At 41.4% G+C, this 24,512-nt stretch overlaps 1 protein-coding gene across 18 annotated transcripts in view; it reads right to left on the bottom strand.

Moving 5' to 3' along the window:
- The window catches only part of LOC138637015 (ERC protein 2), a 154,549-nt gene that overhangs the window by 124,919 nt on the left and 5,118 nt on the right, over window positions 1-24,512 (bottom strand). For 14 of the 18 annotated variants that reach the window (XR_011312340.1, XR_011312339.1, XR_011312336.1 and 11 more), the window contains 5 exons: window positions 22,552-22,575; window positions 21,669-22,424; window positions 13,856-13,900; window positions 12,311-12,466; window positions 9,356-9,523 (listed from right to left, as the gene is read on the bottom strand). Coding sequence is in view for 14 of the 18 variants with exons in the window: in XM_069725445.1 (XP_069581546.1) it covers window positions 9,356-9,523; window positions 12,311-12,466; window positions 13,856-13,900; window positions 21,669-22,424; window positions 22,552-22,575 (1,149 nt within the window). In the remaining 4 variants the exon portion in view is untranslated. The remainder of the gene's footprint in view (window positions 1-9,355; window positions 9,524-12,310; window positions 12,467-13,855; window positions 13,901-21,668; window positions 22,425-22,551; window positions 22,576-24,512) is intronic. The other 4 variants (XM_069725467.1, XM_069725503.1, XM_069725495.1 and 1 more) reach the window with 4 other exon arrangements.

Here is a 24,512-nt window from a genome sequence, read left to right as displayed (position 1 = left end):
GCTGCTCCTCCACTACCACTCCTTCAGTAGTTCGGTTGCAGGAAATACTGTTTGGCTTTATCAGCTGGCATACATGCCGAGATGATGGACAGCTAACAAGACAGGCTGATTAACCTCTCTCTTTTTTCTCAAAATGTCCTTTTCCTTTCAGTCCCGTTCTTCTCAGTGTCATCTTCCAACAACACCCCTCTCTCTCTCCGCCACTACTACCTCTCTTTCAACACCCCATCCCTCCAACCACGCTTCAATCCAGGAGTTTTCCTATTGCCGTTTTAAAGGTGCACGTCAACCAGCGAGACAAAGTGATGTGTCGGTGTGAGAAATCCCTCAAGTCTTAAAGCCAGGATGTCTTTTTGGGACAGACCCACATTTCTCTGCCATGACTTTGTAGGTTGGTGCGTCGACTTGTGCTTCTATGTGAGGGAGATAGCATGCAAAGCAGAACTCTTTCAGTCTCCCGGACAACCATGGTACTGATTCTGCCTACGCAATTGGACACCAGGGACTACATTCTGTTTTGTAATCATACTTTTTTGTTGTTGTTTGAGAGAAAGAAAAGATAAAGGTCAGGGAGGAAAGTAAAAGGGCTCAGCTCAAATCCAAAGGGGACCCAGGAGACTGCGTAGAGGAGTTCCTCTGAATAGATGAATTAAAAACACATCTTTATCACCCCATCTTCCTCCAAAATCCCACTTAAATTTTCCAGCCCCTCACTCAGCACCATATCATTTAAAAAATGACCTTGATATGTTTTCAAGATTCTGTGGTTGCAAAACTATAAATTCTTGGCCATTTGCGGATTTTCTTTAAATGAATGCACAGGGGTACATATTCGACAGTTTTTTAGACACGCACATGCATGCAACTATACCTGCAATTAAACATGCAACCAAGCACAATAATGCATAAACACACACTAATTCTCCCTGACTTCCTCTGTCTTGCTTGCAGTGACAGCCAAATGTGGATTCTGGAAACTGGTTAGCAAAGTAAAACAGAGGCTTAAAGAAAACAGCTTCACTGTTTGTCCTCACCTCCCTTTTTCCTGCCTCACATTTCATCATAAAAGTTTTTCTGGCAGGCGGATCTGCAAAGGTATTGGGCCCAGCGTCGGCTCTGAGCCGCAATAAACAACACAGGGACTATACGAGTAGACCACAGTCAAAAAAGCAGAACCAGAAAGGGAGAGAACCAGAGAGACCACAGCAAAGGCCTGGGGACACAGCAACCCTTGCATAGTAACAGTTGCACTCTCACTCACCCACTTGGGATTCCTATATTGCAAATAGTCTTCGGTTAATCGGAAAAACATTCCCCATATGTTTTCAAATTTCCCAATCTTTAAAAATCTATGACTTTCGCACGAGCACACATGTACACCATGAGCCACCCAAATTTTTTGTGTTACTGTTCAAAGAAAACTTTGGAATATCACTTCAGCTGAAAACACCACCATAAAAATTCCTAATTCCCAAGAGAGGGTCTGGTGAAATGTATCTGATGCCTGAACTCAGATCTGCTCAGGCTGCTGTGGTGCACCTCACACAGCTGTGTGAGCTATTCTCTGGCTCCATGACATCTCTCCAGCCTGTATAAATACAGCAAAAGGCACCCATTAGACTTAATTTATTTAAAGGTCCGTGCAGTGAAATTAATCATCCAAATTTATGGCATAATATTCGTTTAATTCATGTTTGTCAAGCCATTAATGTGGCCATGTCTGGACTGTATCACTAAAAGAAGAAAGACTATTTCATTTCGACAATACCAGACAACCAGAGTGTCTCCCATACCACCTATAATCATTTGAATATCTTTTTGGTGGAACGTGTGCATCAAAGAGAAACCAACACCCTCATATCATAACATCCCCCATATGATGAAGAAGGAAGAGAACGAATATAGACGGCTGGGTTCAAACAGCCAATTGCTGTTTCCACTCTGACTAATGTCAGCATTATTAAATATTGGTGAAAGGTGAATAAAAACAGGCTTATGCAGCTTACAGAATAAACATGAGTAGAGGATACTACACTTTATGCTGTCCTGCCTCACACAGATGGTGTATAAGCACCTGAATTTGTTTTGTCTTTTACTCATACAGATGTAAGAAGAAGGGGTGTTAAATGATCCATAGTTTCCTGATGAGGCAATAGAAACTTCCAATAGACGTGAGGAGGTCACTGTTGAAGGTTGTTAGACCAAAGCAGAAGCTTTTCATCTCAGTGAAGCATGTGTGTTTGTGTGTACATACAGTATGTAGGCATATGTGTGTGTGTGTGTGTGTGTGTGTGTGTGTGTGTGTGTGTGTGTGTGTGTGTGTGTGTGTGTGTGTGTGTGTGTGTGTGTGTGTGTGTGTGTGTGTGTGTGTGTGTGTGTGTGTTTGCGCACATGGGTGCAGGTGGAAATTGCAATGTCAATGCAAGTATGAAGCATTTCACAAAAGAACTGTAAACAAGACGCTGCACTGCTTCTGAGTTCTCTTACTTTACACACACACACACACTGTAGACTGAATAAACAAGCTTATGCATGCAAATGAAGGTTTTCCTCTCTATCTGAGTTAGCCGTTCCAGACATGACAACACCGGGCCTGATCTCTGCGGAAATAAGGGATATCCCCTGTCCTGCGGCTCAGGTTGTGTGTCATTTGAGGGATGTCACCAAAGCTTCGTTAGGATTAGCCAAAATAACAGTCAGCGCTCTGATCAAGAATTGTATAATGGTTGGATCACCTTAGGGCCGGCACCGGGATAATAGGCGGATGTGAATTGCCTCACAGCAGGGGCTGCAGGGCGGAGAGTGGGGCACGGTTTCACTGTACACCACAACATCTGTTGATAAAACCATGGCAACACAGCTGTCTGCCCAAAGGCTACAAAGGAAACTTGGGAAAGTACAGATGTAAAACATGGGGGGAAGACAAGACAAGGACACACAGAGATCCTAAGATCCACTGACAAAAGGATCTTTGTCAAAAGAATGAATGAATGTTTTTTGACAAAGCATGAAAGACAGTCACATCAGTATTGTACCAGTGGGTGGATATTTGACCCTGAAAATGTACGGGACTCACCCCGAGTACTATGACACTAACCCTCACTGCACACAGCTGCCTCAATATCCCACTTTTGCTCATCCATCATCATTACATCCTCCAGCACACACACACACACACACACACACACACACACACACACAAGATACACGTACACAACGCACACAAGCACATACAGTACAAAGGAAGAGACACAGCAGGCGTTCCCCCCCATTAACACTTGCTCCTTCTTTGATTATTTTTCCTGATCATTTCCAGCACCACACGCCAGTTGCTACATCCTGTTTCCAGGGAATCCATTTCCTGTCAAACCACACTGAACCGTCGCTCTGGCAAACACGTGGAGAATAAATGCGGGTCTATACTAGGACCCTGAAATCAGCTCGATGTGTGTTTGATCAACAAGTAAAACATTTGCTGGGCTGTCTTACACTCTGATGACCTTGAGGTACAGACACTACAAATAATGACTAGTATGTAGTTCATTAAATTTAATTCAAATGCAATTAATGTAGTCTAATCTTAATGTTGATAGGCCATGTGATAATTCAATCATCTCCATGACAACCAATCAAATTCTATCACACAAAATGCTGTAGACTCTGTCTTCCTTCATGTGTGTGTATTTGATTATTCACAGCTGTAATTTGAGAGGGTTTGTGTCCACATTCAACAAACCATGAGATAATTATTGTAATTTTTATACAATTTACAATCCCAAGGTTTTTTTTGTAACCTTAAAGTCATTGTTTGATTTCAAATCAAATTTGCTAGACAAGTGCCAAAAACTTAAAAAGAGGACAGCAGAGGAGAGGAGAGGAGAGGAGAGGAGAGGAGAGGAGAGGAGAGGAGAGGAGAGGAGAGGAGAGGAGAGGAGAGGAGAGGAGAGGAGAGGAGAGGAGAGGAGAGGAGAGGAGAGGAGAGGAGAGGAGAGGAGAGGAGAGGAGAGGAGAGGAGAGATATTTGTGAACCTGTTTCTTCTGGTTTTATCATTCTATTCAGAGGCTTTTGGATTTTCTGTAACTGGGACTGAAAACCTTTTTCTGACTGTATTCTTGCCGCACTCCATGTTTGCATAAGTGTGTCTTTGTAAGTCTCTGTGTCTATGTGGGTATATGTGTGTATGAAATTAGAGGTTAAGTGGTCTGAGCAAAGCAGAGTGACCCTGAGCAAAGAGGAGGTCAGGACAAAAAGAAAGGGGCTTATTGTCTCTGGCTGTCTCTATCAGCACTTCACTGCCCTCTGGTCAACCAGCCGCTGACTGACAGTAGACCAAGCAAAGCCCTCATTACTCTGCATGTTTATGTGTTATTTTGGTTCGTTTCCAAATAGAAAACAAAAATATGTAAAGAAAGAACACGCACTTCCCAAAGACCTTCATATGGGATAAATCATCACGCAAATGAAATTTAACTAATCCAACTTTACGTATGATTTGTGATGAAGTATGTGTTATGCGTGTTTGCATGACAGTGGTGCATATTTTCATGTGCATATGCATAAGAGGTTGTGTGCAAACTTGTGTTTGTAGACTCCTTTGGTTGTGCTTATACAGTATTTACCTCATTCCCTGTGTAAACCATTAAATATCTCATCCCCTTTCCGACCCCTATAACTCCACTTTATGGCTTTTCCACATGGCCTCTGAAGAACTTGCGGGGGCTTTATTTTGGACCGTGCCATGTTTGTTCTGGGGGGCCCGATGCTGCGCTACTCGCACTGAATCCCAAACCACACCAATCCACGAACCCGGGAGCATGCTGTTGGGTCTGAGAATGGTGACCATGGTCGGTCAAGTTCAGATGAGGTCATGTTAAAACGGATCCATGATGGTTGGGACTCATCACAGCAGGTCCAGGAATTAACGTGAAATAGATCATTAGTGGTCAGCTGTAACAGGAACTGAACTGTTTTCCATTTACAAACCAACAACCTCACTGTCGTCTTTACTGAGTTCATCAAGTTCTCACTGATGTTTTACTTGCTGTACACCCTTAAGTGTAGTGTTATCAGCAGATGGGGGATGAGGATGGACAGGGGAGAAGAAGGAGGAGGCAAAAAAATGGGGGAGAAGACAGATGGAGGCAGATAGTGTGAGACATGAGAAAATATGGACTGAGGGAGCAAAAGTGAATGAGGCAGAAAGAAAGACAGAGAGTGAGAACACTGCAGGGGGACAGCCCGGGGTAGCGTGTAACCAGGTTGAGACCACATCTTTTTACTGCCTCACTACCAATATGAACCATCAATCAGCAACGAGAACAAGGAAAGATCAACAAAAACAGTCCAGATGGGACCACAGCACACCGTACCATCGCATCACTCACTGACATACGCTCACAGCCTCTTACATCCATCAAGCAGCTCTATTCTCTCACTTTGCACTTCCTCTTGTCGCTCCATCTCTCCTAGATTCTTTCCCTCTCACACTCCAGGTTCTTTTTTATTTTCCTCTTGTTTTGCCTATTCATCACTGTCACCACGGTTGATGTTAGCAAGTCATTTTTGAGTCATTTATATCCTCTTCGAGTCATTACATTTCAACCTCAAAATCAAAACTCTGAAGAGGTCTTCTGGCAGACACACAGCAAAAGCCAGTGATGAAAGAGAACAGAAGATATTTGAGGTCACATCTGAAGAAGTTAAAGTGAAACACCACAGACTGTGTTCTCTGTAAATACAGATGTGTTGCCACATCGCATAATATGCATTAAGGGCGTGCTGCTCCTAACACTTCTCCTGGCATTCAGTGAGGAATGAAATATCAAATGTTAAATTGTTATGTTATTTATGTGCCTTATTCAGACTTTGATTTAAGAATATATCCAGTCCCCACCAAAGGATTTACTATAAAAAAAAAAAAAAAAAGACTTTTCTAAAGTCATCAACAACTGCAGGAGAAAATAAGGTTGAACATTGAAAAAAAGCTCTGCTCAACAACCAATTAGCCTTTCATTTTACTCAATGCATACACATGTCAGATGGAGAGCTGCCACAAAGATGATTAAAAAAGACAACATTGTTAATGTACAGATGCACTAAAAGTCCTGGAGGCTTCTCTAAAGAAACGTGTTCTTCATTGTTAAAATGACATTAAACATGCTAAGATTATAAAGGCCCAGATGGCAATCAGGTCTGCAATCTTTTCAATAAACAACCACTAAGAATTGAGTATCATAGTTTGGTTAAATATAAGTACAATAGGACAAAGCCCTTGACAACATGTTTTAAAGCCAAAGCCTATTTAATAAATTAGTTTTCATGCTGGGGAATTTAATTTATGCTGCACTATATTCCTCTTTGGTGTTTTTGCTTTGTCATGACTGTATTTCTGTTTGTACGACCGAGGTCTTGAGTCACAAAAACATGTTTCTGAAGGAGTGTTACTTTGCCCTGGAAACTCATATCAAACCAAAAAACACTTCAACCAAAGAGCTGTTTCATACACGCAACTGTCAACTAAATGCGTGACTAAGTACAGATAAATCAAACAAAGAGTCCCACACGTCTTAATAGAGTCTGATTTGGCCGTCTTTTGCACAAACGGTCATCATATTCAAAACAATCTGCTCACAGAAAACTAAACACTGTCTAACCAAACTCACTGAGGTTTTGGCTTGTGCCTTTGTTGCTGGCTGGTTAAATATGCAGGAAGGAGTCTGATAGGTTACCTGATCTGCCAGAGTATCGTTACAGCCCTACATTGTCCCGGTTAGGGCAGCAAAGACACACACATCTACTGTATTAAAGGGTTAAGTTTCCACTGACTCGCAACGCTCACACACAAACGCAAGACTCATTATTTTCCACATTTTCCAGTTATCTGGAGACAGATTCAATCACACCCATTAAGAAGCTGTCTTTAACTTTGACTGACAAATAAATACACTTCCATTTTCTCATTCCCTTGCTCACAGTGCCCGCTCTGTTCAGTGGCCAGTTCCTTCTTAGTCCAATTCTGATTTGAACTAGTTTTAGAGACAAGTGTCTTAAAGATGAGGCTTCTTCTAAAGTCTGAGACACCAGTCTGTCTCTGGAAACGGACTACTGTACCAACCACTGCCATTCGTAATGATACACACCGAGAATACATAAGCACATTCTTGTGTATGGGAGGGTTGTGATGTGAAATGAAAGAGAAAAAAAGGCAATATGTTTCTCTTGAGAAATTTTAAATGAGATGGGAAGAGAGCTGAAACAAACCCCTGAATGGAGATGAAGTAATAATGTATGTGGATGGAAGGAATGAGGAGAGAGTGAGGATCCTGAGAGAATGGCTGTCCTGTCAAGCCGAATGACTGGCATACAGTAGAGGAATGCACGGACATGGCTGGACCACGAAAGCACACTTAAAATCTTCACTCATCCTCTGGCCTGCCCACTTAGACCAGGAAATTCTAGCCGTTCCCAAGTGGAAGAAAATGCCACTTCAATAGCGGGAAAAATTACTCGAGACCAGAGATAAGAAAGACGCAAACAGCGCTGACAGCATACGTGTTTTTCGAGTGCACGTGTTTGTGTGTGTGACTGTGCATGTGTGTGTGTGTTTGTGGTGATTGAGATCTGATTACAGCTCATCTGCAGCAGCCTATCAGAAGCAAGGAGAAGACAGAGTACAGAGCACAGTGATGTGCCCAACGTCAAAAGCATTATAGTCAGTTATACGATTCCTTTGTCATGTACCCAGAGAGGAATGCATAAACACACACACACACACACACACATAGTTACATATAATACTCTTTCTTTACATGCAATGTGTTGCCTTCTGGACCGTTGACTGCCAGATTAATGTTAGCAAAGCCATCTATGTTATGCTGCATTACAGCTAACAGTTAACCTGAGGTGTCAATGCATGTAGTTACAAATATTTGGCTTCCTATCAGTGGTCAAAGCTTTCATAAAGTCACATGACTAAATACAAAATAAAGATATCCCTGACACTGGTCTGCTGTCAAAAGTCTGAACAATTATGATGTAGAAGTTAAGGGGACATGATGGGAACATGATCGTTCAATTTAAGATAATAATTTTTAAATATGACAGGGGGGGTATGATAATGATTTCTGGTCTCAAAATGAAATTTTACTGATGACAAAGACCAAAAGCATGTGCACACATTTCTTTACATGCCATTTCAGGACACACAAACAAAAACATTTACACACACAGAAACCACCCACTGAACACCAATTCTTTTAAGTATGATGTATTCCGCTAACTGCAAGGGCCAAAATTCCTTGCACATGTATGGACAATTAGGCCTAATTTTGGCCCAAATTGCTTCCTGTAATGATGAGTGGACATAGTTAGCAGGCTGCTCTCAACTGCCGAATACAAAGAGATCTAAAGAATCAGTTCCAAGTCTAGAGAGTGATGGAGAAAAATGCTAAATGCTCCCCAACCTCCCCACACACATACACACCTCCATTTCTCTACATACAGCCCACCTCCATCCCTAACAGCAGTGATAAAATCATCAGAGCCAGAGTTTAGAAACTTTAAACATGAAGAAGAAAAAGCTGCCAGCTTTCTTCAGCCTTCTCACTGACCCACCCACACATTTGAGCCTACTGGTGGACTAAAGGAGCCACACGCATAGAACTTTTTTTCCACCCACCTCAACGTCCATTAGAGAAACAGAAAGAGAAAGAAATCACGGTATAAAAAGAAAGGATTCTGCGCTTTTGCGCAGATTCATGTGAGCTTCCTCGCATATCTGTGGTTGTGATGACCTCTCTCATCTCATAAGTATCTATGCAAGCAAATTGTTTCTGAAGGCTATTTTTCCAGGAAAAGCACACACTGTCATCATCACTGCAGATTTGACAGAGGCCAAACAGCTAATTTGCCCTGTTGTCACTGGGCTACTAAATCTCATTTTTACTGAATAAGTAAAACATGAAAGAACATAAGAAAATAAATAAAAGGCAAAAAGGAGGAGGAACAAGAAATAAACACACTAAAATGCAATCCCTTAGTATAATGTCAGAAAGTAAAAATGGCCATAACACATTATTGCCGTGTTGATTGTTATTACTATGGAAATCAACAGACAACTTTCAGACAGCTTCATCCATCTGAGGCAGTGTGTATCTTTGAAAATGTTTTCCAGGAAGCTGTAGTGGCTCAGTGCATCATAATGACTGTTTGCATATGTGTGGGTGTATTTGTCTGTGTTTGTCCAACCGCCAATTGCGTGTGTGTGTGTGTGTGTGTGTGTGTGTGTGTGTGTGTGTGTGTGTGTGTGTGTGTGTGTGTGTGTGTGTGTGTGTGTGTGTGTGTGTGTACACTGACCTCTGTCTGAAGTGTATTTGCGCGTTGTTCCTTGGCACTGAGCGACTCTTTTAGCACCTCGATGTGTTGCTTGCAGTCTGAGTTCTGATTAGTCAGTGTTTCCAATTTGGTCTGCAGGGCCTGCATCTCTGACTCCTTTCTGTTCAGCTCCTGCTTCAGCTGCTCTATCTGAAAATCACACACACACACAAGCAAACAAATTCATTACAAAAACCTTTTATTCATCGTTGAGTGAATTGATGTACTTGCAGATAAGCACTTTCAAACATGAGAAAAACAAATATGGCTTTCCATTCAAATCACTCATCCACAGCAAAAACACACTAATCTTGTTTATTTCTGAAAATTACATTTTTCACCACACTTTCAGAACAACAGTTGTGAAAGAACACATTGTTGTGAATGTCGTGAGAGGCGTTAAGTTGTTTTTTTAATATAGGAGTGTACAATATAGACAAAATTAAAGGTCCCAGTTTACAAGCTACAAGATCATAGAAAACCTGTGGTTGGCCTCAGTCAGCCAATCAAAAGAGAGGGTCATTGATATCAATGTTCCTTAAAGATACAAACACAAACTATGTTGAGATGTTTTTGGTACCTAAAACCACAAAAATATCTTGTTATTGATATCTAGACTGTAAATAAAACATCAGAAAGGTGTAAAATATGGGACCTTTAATTCAAACTCATGAGTTAAAAATATATATATATTCTTCTAGCTCAGATTATTATACATAGTTCAATAAAAAAGGAAATCTGAAATATTTTTTATGTCATGCAATTAGGCACACTTTAATGTTATATCATTGATTTATTATATTGGAAATTATGTATGTCAACCGTGTTGTGACATATTTATTTAGAAATGATGAACTACAACACTGAATTATCAACCAGATTACATTATCAATCCTCACTCAGAGAAGTCCCAGACCTACTATGTGGACACACCAAGCCTAACGGCCAAAAGGTAAAAATTCTTAGAGGGAGATAGAGACAGATTGTTTTATAGATCATAACAGAAAACCACAAAGGACCAATCAAAGGGGGGGAATGTTCTATCATGAGGCTAGTTATGTCCAGAAGACTGTCACCTGTCTACTAGAGCCAAAAATGCACAAAGGAGATTCGAAGAGAGATTTATTTAACTGTGTGAGGAGGATTCACTTCTTACAAGGGGAATTCTGACCGGACCAGAGTTTGGCCAATCAACTTCCAGTCACAGAGAGAACCCAAAGAGCCAAAAAAGTGCAGGAAGAGCAACAGAATAATAGGAGACAGGGGACCGTAATGTGATGAGGAGTTAATTCTCTGAAACTAATAATCATAGAGGTGAGATTGAGAGAAGACATAGAAAAAAAAACTCAGGAAATGAGTAGGTAGAGGATTAAAAATATTGATAAAAGATGGAGCATTATAATAAAAATAAGGAGCACAAATTCTAAAAGAAATGTTGGCAAAACAAACAAAAAAAACTAATGAGAAAGGAGAGAGACTAATGAGATGGGTACTTCTGGTTGTTCTGTGATCCAAGGCTGTTGGGTGGGGAGGAGGAAGGTGGGAGGTGGTCTGATGGAAGACACACGTGGTGACAAGGCCTGCTCCTATAAAGACACAGAGACAAGAAGACAACAAGCCACTAAACTATAGGCTGTGTGCTCAACTGCACTCTTTCACATTGTGCACTCCTTACCCACACAGCTAAAGCTTGTGGAAGGTATACTGGTTAAATTTTCCAAGAATTGATATTGAAAGAAAAAATGTAGCTGCCCTAATGCCCACTTATTACACTTTATACATTTACATGTTCTCAGAGGCCATTTTCTAGTGTTTGAGTAGATCAAAGTCCAGAGAGGAAACCAGAGAGGACAACGATACTGACCTCTCTGGTTTCTCTTATCATGGTCCTACCTCAACACCAGTCGCCCCCTCTGCTGAAAGACTTGGACCCTAAACGCTTCAAGGATATAGAATGAATCTGTGCATATCCTTGTGCGAGGTGACTTTCTGTGTTTCTGTGTGACTGTATGCAGAAAGATGAGACATGGGAGAGCGAGCCAGGACCATCACTGTGATGTATATAGTTCCAGGTCAGTATGGGTGAGGAGAGAGCTCTTTCCTGTGTTCCCCTGTCGTTGTAAGCTCACATTCATCTGTCAGGGCCCCATTCATAAAAACATCTCTTTTATGATGGGATCAGGAACTTCCCCGATGCAATGACAAATGGGCCCTACAAAGAGCACCATTAATGAACCAAGGACAACCATTTTCACATGGAGAACAACTCATCGGCCTCAGCCTTCATGGACACTTGGCTAAAAACTCTCTGAGACCTGAAATTGCATTTTTAACATGGATTCTGTACATAAGTTCAGGTGCATATTTAAATGTGTGCCTATGAATAAACCAGTATACAGCCTAGGAGAGAGGGTTCTTAGTCAGGCCTTTTCGATGGATCGTCCTGCCAGCTAGGGGCAGGGCAGCAAACCGACACGGTAAACTGTAAGCCGATAGTTTCTAAGTGTGCGCCCTCAAACCAGACACAGATAGGAGAGCTGTATATTGCTTGGCCATCACACAGGTGATGGTAGGTAAAGCACACAATAAATTGATGGGGAATAAGGAAGAGGCTAGAAAAACTTCTTAAAAGTACGCAGAACTTTACTTTAAATATAAAATGAGAAATATATTTATGAGTGTAGGAGTTCTTGGTATCCGTGCAACACGGGGGGCTCAGAGCCAAAGCACCTAAAAGAGTCAACATACTTATCATGCAGTTTGCCTTTAAGATTTCTCTGCACTTAAGTTTGTGTCTCCATAAGCATGCAACCGCGACAAGCAGCATGCACGTTAACAGGTTCTCATGCTGTTGTTATTTATGTTTTTAAGACAAGCATGCATCACTCGGATCATGCAGCGTGCAGGCGTCTCAGGTGGCATGCAGAGATATTCTACCTTAGTCTTCATGAATTTAGAATGGCTCTTGTAGACCTCCACCTGCTTGAGTTCATCCTGCCTGTCATCAGGCTGCAGCAGGCCACTGGTCTTTAACATCTGGACCTCATCCTCTAAGTCTCTGATGTTCCTCTCCAGGGAAGAGATCTTGGTGTCCTGAACCAGCAACAGTAGGCAGGCAGACAGTCAGCAAAAATTTGGCTAAGAATATTAAGCTCTGGGGTAAAACAAGGGCTTCCTATCCCATGTGTTATTAGTGAGACAGTTAGCTGTCTGTAGATGAATCAGTCTATCTACACCACAATCCAAAACATCTTTCACAAAACCCAGCATCGAGGGAAAAGAGAAGGGTTTATAAAACTTATGGATCTTATGGAAAATATTACATAACAAATGACTGACCGTTCTCTCTAAGTAGACCTGCATGAATAAATGTGTTACATCTAAAACTGAAGTTTGTTTGAGACACTGATTAGACATCTGATCAAGGACTTTGTTTAGAGGAATAATACCACAGTGCCCTATATGCCTGTATCACTTTGACAAGTATTTTACGTTTGGATATATGGAAGGTCCATATCATAGAATAGCACAAACAGCATACTGTATTTAGAATAGACCTCCTGAATCTCGACATTAACCTATTTAAGTGTCGGCCTGTGGCTGACTGGAAGGTCTGGAAAAATAGGGAAAATATCTGGGCAGACATTTGTGTCCAGTCAAGATATATTCCTTTGCATTATCTATGAGGGAATGGAAGGGTCTGTCATGGACAGGTCCCGAGGTTGTTTAGTTGCATGGGTTTAGACATACGTTAAATGCTAAACCTTGGAAGAGAAGAGAAAGGTAATTGAATAACTGGAAGCAGATTGCATGATGCCATCAGCACAAATCACAGGCAACATGTAAGCATCTGACCTCTATTACATCCCCTGACTTCAGCTCTGACTAGCACACCGTGCTGCAAGTACAATCCTGGAAGCACACACATAGACAGGGAAAAAGTACACATAACACAAACACACACAGAGGAGGGTGTGCAGGGACATACACTTTCAATGTATACCCAGGAAAAAAAAGCTCAGGTAAGGCATTTGCATAGGGTGCCCCTACCTTACTTAAAGCACACACAGAGAAAAGACAAAAGTCAAAAAGTCCAATACAAGGTTGGTATTCAGTATTTTTCATTGTTTCACACTGACTTCTGTATCATAATGTTTGTACTGACTTTTTAAAAAAAAACTGATGGTTATCTGTGTCTGCTACACAGCAGAGGGAGAGAAATATCACCCAGAGGAAGCACAATAGAGTAAACCCCCAAAAAACACAAAGGCTATTATCAAAAACAATACTAACTACAATAGGAATACGTGTAGTAAGAACTGGGCCTCAAAACCACTGGAATATAAACTATTGTATTTGACGGTGCTGCACTCCAACCCAGGAGGAATTTATGACAGAAAAAGAAGGAAACACAAATACTGGATATCTCTAGCCAATGTTGAGTTAACAGAGAGATCGAGAGGTGAGCACTCAGTACAGTACCTGCCAGATAACATCAGGATCAAAACAGAAAGGGTGGCTGGTATTCTGCAATTACAAAGTGGAAATACACACCACTTAGAACAAGCAACAACACAGACACTGAAACAGTCATGGGCATTACATGCTCAATTACCAGAATATCCACAGTTGCATTAATACATAATAATAAGAACAGAAGACAGTTTTATAAAGCAATAATGGAGAGAAAATACTGTATCTCCTCCTTATCATCACCAGATGAAGTTACGGTATCTCTCTCTCTTACTCTGCCCCTCAATATGCCAAATCTGTCTGGCAATTCTATTTTTTTTCTTATTTCTAATTAATTCAGTCAGTCTTTTAATTTGGCCTCTTTCATGCATTTACAAGTGCAAGCATCCTGGGCTAAAGCACATGTGCACTTTGTTAATAGGCAGACAAATTACAAAGTATGTGTGAAAAATAACTGCGGTTTTGCTGTAAAGGAGCCACTTTTGGAAAGAGCATTTGCTGAATGAACACTAAATATGTGTGTGTGCGTGGGTGTACACACGGACACATGTGGAGTCAACTGCATTTTTCACAGCACCAATGACTTCAAAGGGCTGAGATGAGAGTGAAGGCTTCCATATGTGACATTTGAAACAAATTGAATAAGTGCTCAACTCTGCATGGGCCAATGATGGGCTTTACTCGGGCATGGCCACCATATAGATGCCATAGGTAACAATAAAACAACGTTCTTTAGATGGTTTATACATGTACGTCATGTACATGCACGTCTGTGTCTGCATTTACAGCCAAGCCAGATCCTCTGCTACTGCTCATATTACAGCAGTGCTCATCAATAATTAAAGCTCCGTACGGGATGAGGCTGATATCAAACTGAACTAGAAACATGTTGCGACCAGAAGATCAAAGTACGCAGCTGAAACAAGATCAGACCATCAGATCGAAGTTGTTACCACAACACATACCACAGTTTAACTTGCTGATCTCTCGCTGAAATTTGTTCGGAGATAAACCGGCACACATTCCTCAGAGCTGTTGCGATGAATGGACAAAAACACTGACATTCGTGAATCTTCGATCTGATCGATTACAACATTGCATTCTTCTTATTACATAAAATATTGCCTGCTCTTGTACATTTGAGATCGTACCTTCATATCAATGACAGTCTGCAGAGCCCTGGTCTTGGCCGGATCAGCCTGGAGCTGGTTCCGGCGGTGAAGTTCCTGGGGAGGGACCCGGTAAAAATAAGCCTGTCGGCTCATCATCTTCAGCACTTTCTAACACCCAGAGCTTCAGGGCCACTAAAGAAGATGCGCTGATCAGTCAGTCGCACCAGTCCCAGTTCTTATCTTTCCTCGTCCTTTTCACTACATTTGACTTAAAGTTAGCTTTTCTTCATAAAAAAAAAAAAAATAAAAAAAAAATGCTACATCATCCGCAATTGTACATCCATTAAAAAAAAAAAAAAAAAAAAAGCTTGTTTTACAAAATGAAAAATAAAAAAAGCTTTCTCTATGATTTTGATCTGATGCTCTCCTGAAGACTTTTTTCCGTCTCTAACAGCAGGTGCTGGTGTCTATTATCGCTGCCCTATCTTTTCCTGTCTTTCTGTCGCCCTTCTGTGGCAGGTAGTAGACACCATCAGCTTTAGGTCATATGAATCTGTCTCTATAACTGGTTCAGTCAGAATGTTTCGATTTCGTATCTCTCACTTGTTTTCTCTGTCTCTCTCTCGCAGATGTCTCTGGCATGCTAGAGCGCTTGCTTAGCAACACTTTCTGCCAGCACATGCGCTAAGCTTTTTCTATCAATAATTAATGGCAGCTCTGACCAACAGCTATGCCTACACAGACACGCACACACACACACACACACACACACACACACACACACACACACATTAATCTAATAGACACACACACACACATTCTCAAACATAGAAAGTTGCTATCAAAAATGGCCCAATCTCCATCTGCTCTACCAAATTATCACTGCAGCTTCTTAGCTTTAAACTGCCTCACCATCATCACAGCATCCACATGGTCTCAAGGGGAAAATATCTGCTATTATAACAACTCTCACATCAGTGCGGATATATGTTAGGCTTCCAATCAGTAAGTAAAAAGCTCAGTTATATTCATATTCTGAACTCATTCAACTTTTATTTAACCACGAAAGTGTTACTGAGAGCAATGTTCTCCATTTTTACACCCACTCAGTCAAACACATTCACACCCAGACGCCATCCCGCACAACCACAGTCTGATCTGCTGGCCACCGAGCTGCTCTACTGGAGCATGGGGCACCTCAGTTGTGGTAATGAGGGAGCAGCCCTTGCTCGAGGGGCACCTCAGTGATGCCAAGCGCTGCTCTTTTAATCTTCACCCAGATTTGACTTTAATAAACCACAGAGGCTCAGCCAAGTTTTAGGGCACCACTTCTGCCTCTTACGCTATTGTGTAAGACTACTACACTGCGACAGTATGCTGTTCTACATGGAAACAAAGTAAGCTGCAGGTGACAGAACATAGGGTACATGACAAACATAGCTATACATTTACATTATTAGTATTGAGATAAATCACCCTACATCATAGTAGGTGGGCAAAGTGAGAGTTCAGCTGCTGAAAAACAACTAACATGCCCAGTGGAGTTTCCCCATTCGTTAAGGGTTAAATATGAAATACATATGGGATACCAAAAAGTCCTATTGAATTGAATCTCAAAAACACATACTGTGTACTCAAAGACAATCATAGCTAAACATGGAAAATTACAGACATGAAGTTGAAAAATTCATATCGAGAAAGCTCATTGGGCAGTCAGAGGACATAAAAACCATGAACTGACATCAAGGGAGAAGCAACAGGTTGGAATGATTTTTCCCAGCTCTGCCAATGAGCTGAAATGAAGGAAGACAAGGACCTTATCCTCTTGTCTATGTCAGTTGTGGATAAGGAGAGATTACTGCTGTCAGAGCATGCCTCCCACAGACTGGCATTCTCTCACTGCTGCCACAATCCTAATCTTCCACTGACCATATGTGTATTAATGTGTTACTCTGTCACTGTGTGCCTGTCGGTCTTTTTGACTCCCTGTGCACATTTAACTGTCCTTTGGAGAAAGTGTGACTATTAACTTCTTATCAACAACAGCTCAACAACACTTCTCTTGTGTCTCTCAGTGGGGGAAAATTAAGTCACGCAAGAGAACACGTCATCAAAGACCATCTTCTCTGCGCCACATGTGTCAGAGGACTGAGCATGTGGAATGAACAAGATCAAACGTAACACTATAGCAATAAGTGTCGGCATCCTGAATGAAGGATACGGTCAAAAGGTTCAATTATAGCCTCAAGGCAATGGTGTCATGTATGCCATACGCAGACTAGAACATAAGCAGGTTCTACATAGACGCACACACATGTTCGCACATACAAACACATTCATCAATCGCATTCCCATCTCTTCTCCATCAGTGAAGAGAAAAGGGTAAAAAAAGAAACACATTTCTTTGCCACAAATGTGAAAATGTGTCCGCCTATCAGCTCAGTGGCAAAAAAGTGCAGTTTGAAAATACAAATGGGAAATCAGAGGAAATCAAAGCCTTGGGGGGTTGCGGTCGGAGGGGGGTGAGGAAAAGGTTTGAGGGGTGTAATCTTGTCCTGATAAACTTTTTTCCGCTCAAACATTCTGGGCGGTCAACAGAGCGTGGCGAGTATGTGGTACCCGAGTTTTGGTGGGAAGAAGGGATCATTTGTGTGTGTGTGTGTCTGTTAATGTGCATGTGTGTGTGTGTGTGTGTGTGTGTGTGTGTGTGTGTGTGTGTGTGTGTGTGTGTGTGTGTGTGTGTGTGTTTGCTGATGGTATTTACAGTGGTCTTCTAATGTTTGTTGAGAGGGGCTTCATTAGTGGCGGCAGAAAGTAGCCAATTAAGAATGCAGGGCCTAAAAAAAAAGAGGTCTTTCATCAATTAAACTAACCACAACAGATAGCATAACAGCCATGGAGGGAAAGAAAGAGAGAGCAGGAAACGTTGACGGACAAACAAACACACACAGGCTGTGAGACAGATTAGAGAGACGACATCAAAATGTTGCTACTGAACCTGGTACGAAAAAAGAAAAAGCAGGAAAAAGATCCCAAAAATAAAGGTTTGCTGTCCTTAACTTCCACTTCCAACATGCTAGACTCGAAACTACATTGTTGTTTTTTTTGTTTTTTTTTAAAAGCTCCATGTTTGAACTTTCATCAGTGTTTGAGAGAGGAAGCAGAGAGAGAACCTGCCAAAAAAAAAAGCAACAAGAGTTCTGAAGCCAGTCATGTTATAGAAAAACAGGGGAGCCCATAAGTGCTTGCTCATACGTTCTTAACAGCTGAGCAATGCTATACACTGATCCCATGCTGAGTGAGATGTCTTCACATACAATCGGAGCCCTAACTCTATTCAGAGCCCCTACAGCACGTATGACATCTGCAGTACGATATGTATGAAAGTAGATATGCCATCTCCAAGTAAAATTCTCACTGTGAGAGTGTGCATGTGTGTGTGTGCACGCCTTTGGCAGCAGGTCAGGGCTGGGCAGGAACAGACCAGTGGTGCGGCTGTTATTATTGGGTCTGCAGGGACCAGGCGGCTGGGGAGAGTCAATTAGGCCCAGATTTATGCCTCTCAGCGTGTATGTGTGTGTGTGTGTGTGTGTGTGTGTGTGTGTGTGTGTGTGTGTGTGTGTGTGTGTGTGTGTGTGTGTGTGTGTGTCCCATCGCACATAACTTTGGCTCAAACTTAGTGCACGTAATCGCCAGGGAAGTTAAATTCTAATAGAACACTGCCACTTTGTGGACATTGCTAGTACTGCAGAAATGTACGTGCGCCAGTAAACATGATTGAGAAAAAAAAACGTCAATGTTTTGGCCTCCACGTCATTCTTCCTGATGTTGACCAGTCAAGTGTAATCGAACGAACAGAGCACACTGACAAAGATGTGCCAGTGTTTCTGTGTGTGCCGCTAAGACGAGCTGACATCTGAAAAAGCTAAACAGGAAACAGCGAGAGCACCACCACACTCACCATCGCCTGACAACATACATCAGCAGGTGAAGGAGTGACGCAGTGGCCTCTACATCCATACGTTCTGCACATTCGTAGACCAAACACACATAAACACAGACAGCTGGTTTAAGTGATTTCACATGTGGTCAGGGTCTGTTATGCCTGAACGGTACAACAGAGACAAACAGAGAAAGATTTCAAAAAGTTCCTTAAGTTTCTGTGGACCATTCCTCATTTATCTGATTTGGATCACACAAATATACATAGGTGCATCCATTTTCTAGTATCACATGTTCTTAGCTTTCCTTACAAAAAAACATTCATAAAAACACAAATTTAAGTCTTCAAACCAGCAAAAAGTATCAAAAAAGCTCCCGTGTCAACTGTCAATCTGGTTTCCTTTATAGCTAATCAGAAGGGAAGCGCCCTCTAATCGAGGCAATGGCTGCGCTACAATCACTGGCTTGACAACTGCAAGTGTAAAGCCATAATTAAGTCAGTGACACATACTGTAAACAAAGGCAGGAGGCCTTCACGGGAAGCAGGCTGCTTCTTACAGTGTTAAGAAATCCTTCAATTAATCTGTGGTCAGGCCAACCTTTAACACTGAAACTCTACACACCAACCACAAACTGATGAAAGCATCAAACTGTCAGACAACTCGACTATTCTTCAACCCAAAGTGAATAAACCAACTTTATAAATCCTTCAAATCTGAACTATTTTGTCATTTTTTTTCACTTCAATTCAACATGTAACACCAGCTCACGTTACCATTTGTTACACTTAAAGCAAACAGTCAGTAAAGCTGAACAATTCATAAATGCATCAGCATTACATAATTCACTATGTTAAATATGTTTTCCTACTCCTCCTTTACAATATAATGTTTATTCTGACTTGCTTGGTTTCATTGTTAAACTACTAAAGAAATAGCAATTAAAACATTTCATTTGAATTATAATTATATTATGAATAAATAAGTCAATATTGTAATGTTTATTTCAAATACATACACAAACAGAAAACAGAGATCCGAGTATCTGTCAACCTCATCTCAACCTCAGGAAACTAAAAGGAAACTAGGGGGCGGGGATAAACAACAAGCGCCTCTCTTTTCACTCAGGGAGGTCAGTGTTTTCACTCATTAATCAACATTAATATTCAGACAAACACAGCCTGTTTTTTTTGTTGTTGTTTTTTTCACTTTAGAAAAACAGAACTTTTCTTTCATCTCTTCCTCTCTCTCTCTCTCTCTCTGACACAGTCACCTCCTCCTCCATAACGTACACAGAACGTGTTAAGCTGTCAAGCAGTCAAAAATAGCACAGCACACAGTGTGTGGACAGGTACTCACCTCTTACACACACAGCATGGTTATGTCCCATACATTACACACAGACACAGACACGCACACACACATACACACATGCACAGCAGTGGTTACATTCAGCCGAAACACTCACTATCCCCTTTAACAAAAATCACCCCAGTGACCAAACACCCAGCACGGGTGGATATCCCGTCGGCCACCGGGTCCCAAAGAGGGAGTGTCCTCTACACACTAAGCCGATAGGCTCCAGATGTGCACGCATGCTCACACATACACGCACGCACGCATGCACACACGCACACACACACACACACAATTATTCTGACTCGGCAGAGACAAAGACAGAAAAACAAGAACATTATGACACAAACAATATCGGGGGCATGCACAGACCTGGAGGGCGCACACACACACACAGGCAGAGAGGTAGAAAAATTAAAGGATAAGAAGATTTAGGAGTTAAAAATAGATAAGGCAGGAGTGAGGAGCGCAGAGCGGCCTACAGCTAGTCCTCCTGGCAGAGGATACACATCCACCTGTGCTACACCACCACTCGTTGCAGGGCTGGTCTAAATTCTCGGTCAATAAAACCGAGGCCCGGAAAAAGACAGAAAAAACTGAAAAGAGTGAGCATACCAAATAACATGTGTTTTTCCTGAAATAAATTTCTACCTTACTGGGTAATTATTTCAATTCACTGCACAAAAAATCTCACCGCAGAGCACAGACAACTGGCATTTGAGCATGTGCATACTCGGGACCACACACACACACACACACAAACAGAGTCAGATTGTAAAACTGCATGGCTGAACACAGGCTTACAGCTCTCCGTATGTTAATCTGGCCCATTGATAAGACCTGCTGAGCTGCTTTCTGCCCACACTCCACACAATACAGACAAACTCCCAGGTACACACACAGACACAAAAACACACATACAGTTCAGACATACATGCGCATCATAAGCATAATCAACAAGAAAAATCAATAAAAAAATATAATATAGTAACATCAAAGTTCATATCACAATATCTATTAAAAAAAATGGACTGTCTTAACATTTCTGTTGTTGGTGTCGTTATTGTTTAGTTTTTAACCTCTTTGCATTAGACTGTCAAAGTTAACGAATGACTTTTATCTGGCACACAGAGATTAAAAAAAAAATCTTCCTCACAGAGATATGACTTAGTAATCATTGAACTAATAGTTAATCAAGCAATTCATAAGTTAAAATAGATGTTAAAATTGTGTACGTTCATTCATAACATAAAAAAACCCATCAATCTACCAAATTCTAAATTATGTAATAATGTCCAGGCCTACAGTTAAAATCATTGTTAAAATCACTGAACCATGAATTTATGCAGTTATGATAAATGAATGGTTCAGATACATAATCATCACTCAGAAAAATTAGGACGAAAAACACACCTCTCGAATATGCATGCCCTCCAGCTGAGCCTCAGCCTCCTGCGCTGCCATGGTTATTATGCCTGTCCGCTGTCCTCGTCCCCAATGTCCCTGACCTTGACCTTGGCCCTGAAGCATCTCCAGCAGCCTCTGGATGCTCTCATCCCGGGAACCCAGCGTCTGCTTCTGAGAGTCGATTCTCATCTCCATCTCTTCCATGGTCTTCCTCAGCAGGAACAGCTCCTTGGCCTGCCGCTCGTGTTCCGACTGCAGTCGGAAGAAGTTCTCCTCTGACGGGTCCAGAGGAGTAGGTGAAGAAAAGCCGTCACACCCAGGCACCTGACAGGGGCTACAGGGCCGAAGGGAACTAGAGCTGGGCACTACCACCGGACCTTGGCTGGGACTGTAGAGGGGTTGATTTGGGCTGTTCCTCGGTGCAGGCTGAAGGGTGTTGGCCGGGGTGATTCTCTGTGCAGTTACTGCAGTGTTACAGCCATACCCGGGACTGTGTATGATGATGTCAGCTTCCTGTTGCCTTGGATTGTAAGTGTTGGATGGGCTGGCTCTGGTGCTGTTCCTTGGTCCAGGACTGTGCAGGTTGCTGGGGCTTTGTCTGGGGCTGTGGCCAGGACTGAGCCCCCCTCTGAGGTCCTGGTCCATATGGAGTTCTCGATAGGAGCCAGAGTTCCCCTGCTGCCTGTGTTGTTGCAAACGACTGTTCATCTCCCTGTGAGCCCTCAACTCCTCCTGAAGCTCCTGAACTGTCAACGGAAGCTGCTACAAAGACAGAGAAATTCAAATCACTCAATAAGCAAACAAACATACCAATAATAGATGCATATTTTAAATTAAAGTCACAACACATATATATCCACAAAATATGGTGGGGTATGTAAAACCAGACCTTGTTTCTTCGAATATCCCCAGGCTGCAGCAGAGACATGTGATGTAAGAAACACACACAGACATACGTAAAGCCAAAATAGAAAGCAAATGAGAATAAAAAAGCTCTAAATATCAAACCATAGAAACCACCATAAATTACTTGCGTCATCTCAGTTTGGAAAGATTTTGGGTGACAGTTACACACTTTGGCCACAAGGGGGTGAGGTTTCTCTTCAAAACAAAGAGAGAACACTTGTGGGACATGTAACTGGGGTTTGGTTGCCATGAACATTAAAGGAGGGAAAGACAACGTGGAGTGTGATGGTAGTATACATGAAAACTAAACACGTTCCTTATTTATGAAATCACATTTGTGAACATTTAAAAATTAATAGATTACCTCAAAGAGAATCAGGGCCTGCATTTAGCCAACTACTTAAAGTAAAATGTTGGACTTAAGTTAAAGATAGTAAAAACATGAATATTATCAGTTTGATTACGCCCAAACTTATTAATAAACAGTATTTATGAAGTTGCTTTTGACTTGAAGTCTCTTTAGTTGGTTGAGAGGTCTTAGATGACTGGTATGGAAGCAGAGGGAAGCATGTCTGTTTTCTGTGATAAAAATAGATAAACTCAACAACAATAACAATTTGAATTTGATAGGATGTTACATAATTTTTTTTTTATTTAAGGAATTCGTCAGGAGTAAAAAAAAAATCGGGTATTAAACGTATTTGCAATGCCTGTCAAAGCCTCTTGTAAGCATCTCAGACAAAAAAAAAAAAAAAAAAGAATCACCTTTAATTTGGCACGTAAGAGCATTTCTAAGTGTAATTCTTAGAAGTTTGATACATACAGGCCCAGAACAATAGCTGTTGGCCTTTAGGGGGGCAGAGATGTGACAATCAATAATTAACTGCTCAATTGTAAGAAAAGAGGAAACTCTAAATGTACATCAACTTCAAAACAAACATTCCCTTTCACGCAGCATGCTGAGACATTTAAAAACCTTTGCAAGATCTTTACCACAAATTTGAAAAAAAAAAAAAAAAAGAACAACCTTCTATCGGTTTAAACAATGTTGGCACAAAGTTTGCGAAAGATGGACTCATCAGTGCATGAGTATGCCTGCAGAGGTTTATTGATACAATGACTAACGGATTTGTCATTACATTTACCACTTAAAGAACTGATAAATAAATGTCACAAATGCGCCCCCCTCCAACACCCCCCCCCCCACCTCACAGAACAAAAATAATATTTAAGACTGGTTGACACGAACACAAAACTGAAATTAACTTGCTGTTTTTTTGTTTGGTTTTTTTTCATTATTTTGAAGCAATTTTTCTCAAATATTCTTGCTCTGCTCGAGTCCAGAAGGTGGTGAACACCAAGGACATAGAGTTGAGGCGTAGGAGGGAGGCGAGTGTGAACACAGATAATCAATGCAACCACCAGCACTGAATATCAAGTCAGAGTGGGAGGACAATCCTCCCGCACAAACACATACACGACCGAGACTGTGGGCGCAAATACATATGCGCAAGTGTACACATACGAATACACACAACCAACACAGGCACACACACACACTAAGCAAACAGATGGTTGGGGGACAACTGTGGCCACTGCAGTGACTGGGAAGGTGACATTCCTTATGCTAATTACAAAGTTCTCTTGTCAGACTGAACTCTTCTTAGAGAAGCGCAAATAAACAGGGGAAAAGAGGAGAGAGGAAAAAAAAAAAAAGGGGGGGGCTGATGATCTGAAATGGGGGACGGAGGATAGAGGTGATAAGGTAAAAGAAAGTGACAGCAGATAACATTTTCTTGTTTGAAAAATGTGCAAGAAATTTTAAGAAACTGCTCCTTTCTTCTTATTTCATATGATAGTGTTGTAAACATTGTGAGATACATTAAAGGTCGAGATTGAGAGCAGAGAAGGATAGCTATTTAATGAGTAATCAGTATTTATAAC

This window comes from Brachyistius frenatus, unplaced genomic scaffold, assembly GCF_029030835.1.
Source record: "Brachyistius frenatus isolate BFR_SWC_R1_liver_20210118 unplaced genomic scaffold, ASM2903083v1 Contig_6, whole genome shotgun sequence".
NCBI lineage: Eukaryota > Metazoa > Chordata > Actinopteri > Embiotocidae > Brachyistius > Brachyistius frenatus.
The sequence above is the reverse complement of the archived record's forward strand: the minus strand, read 5'-3'. Positions and strand labels throughout refer to the sequence as shown.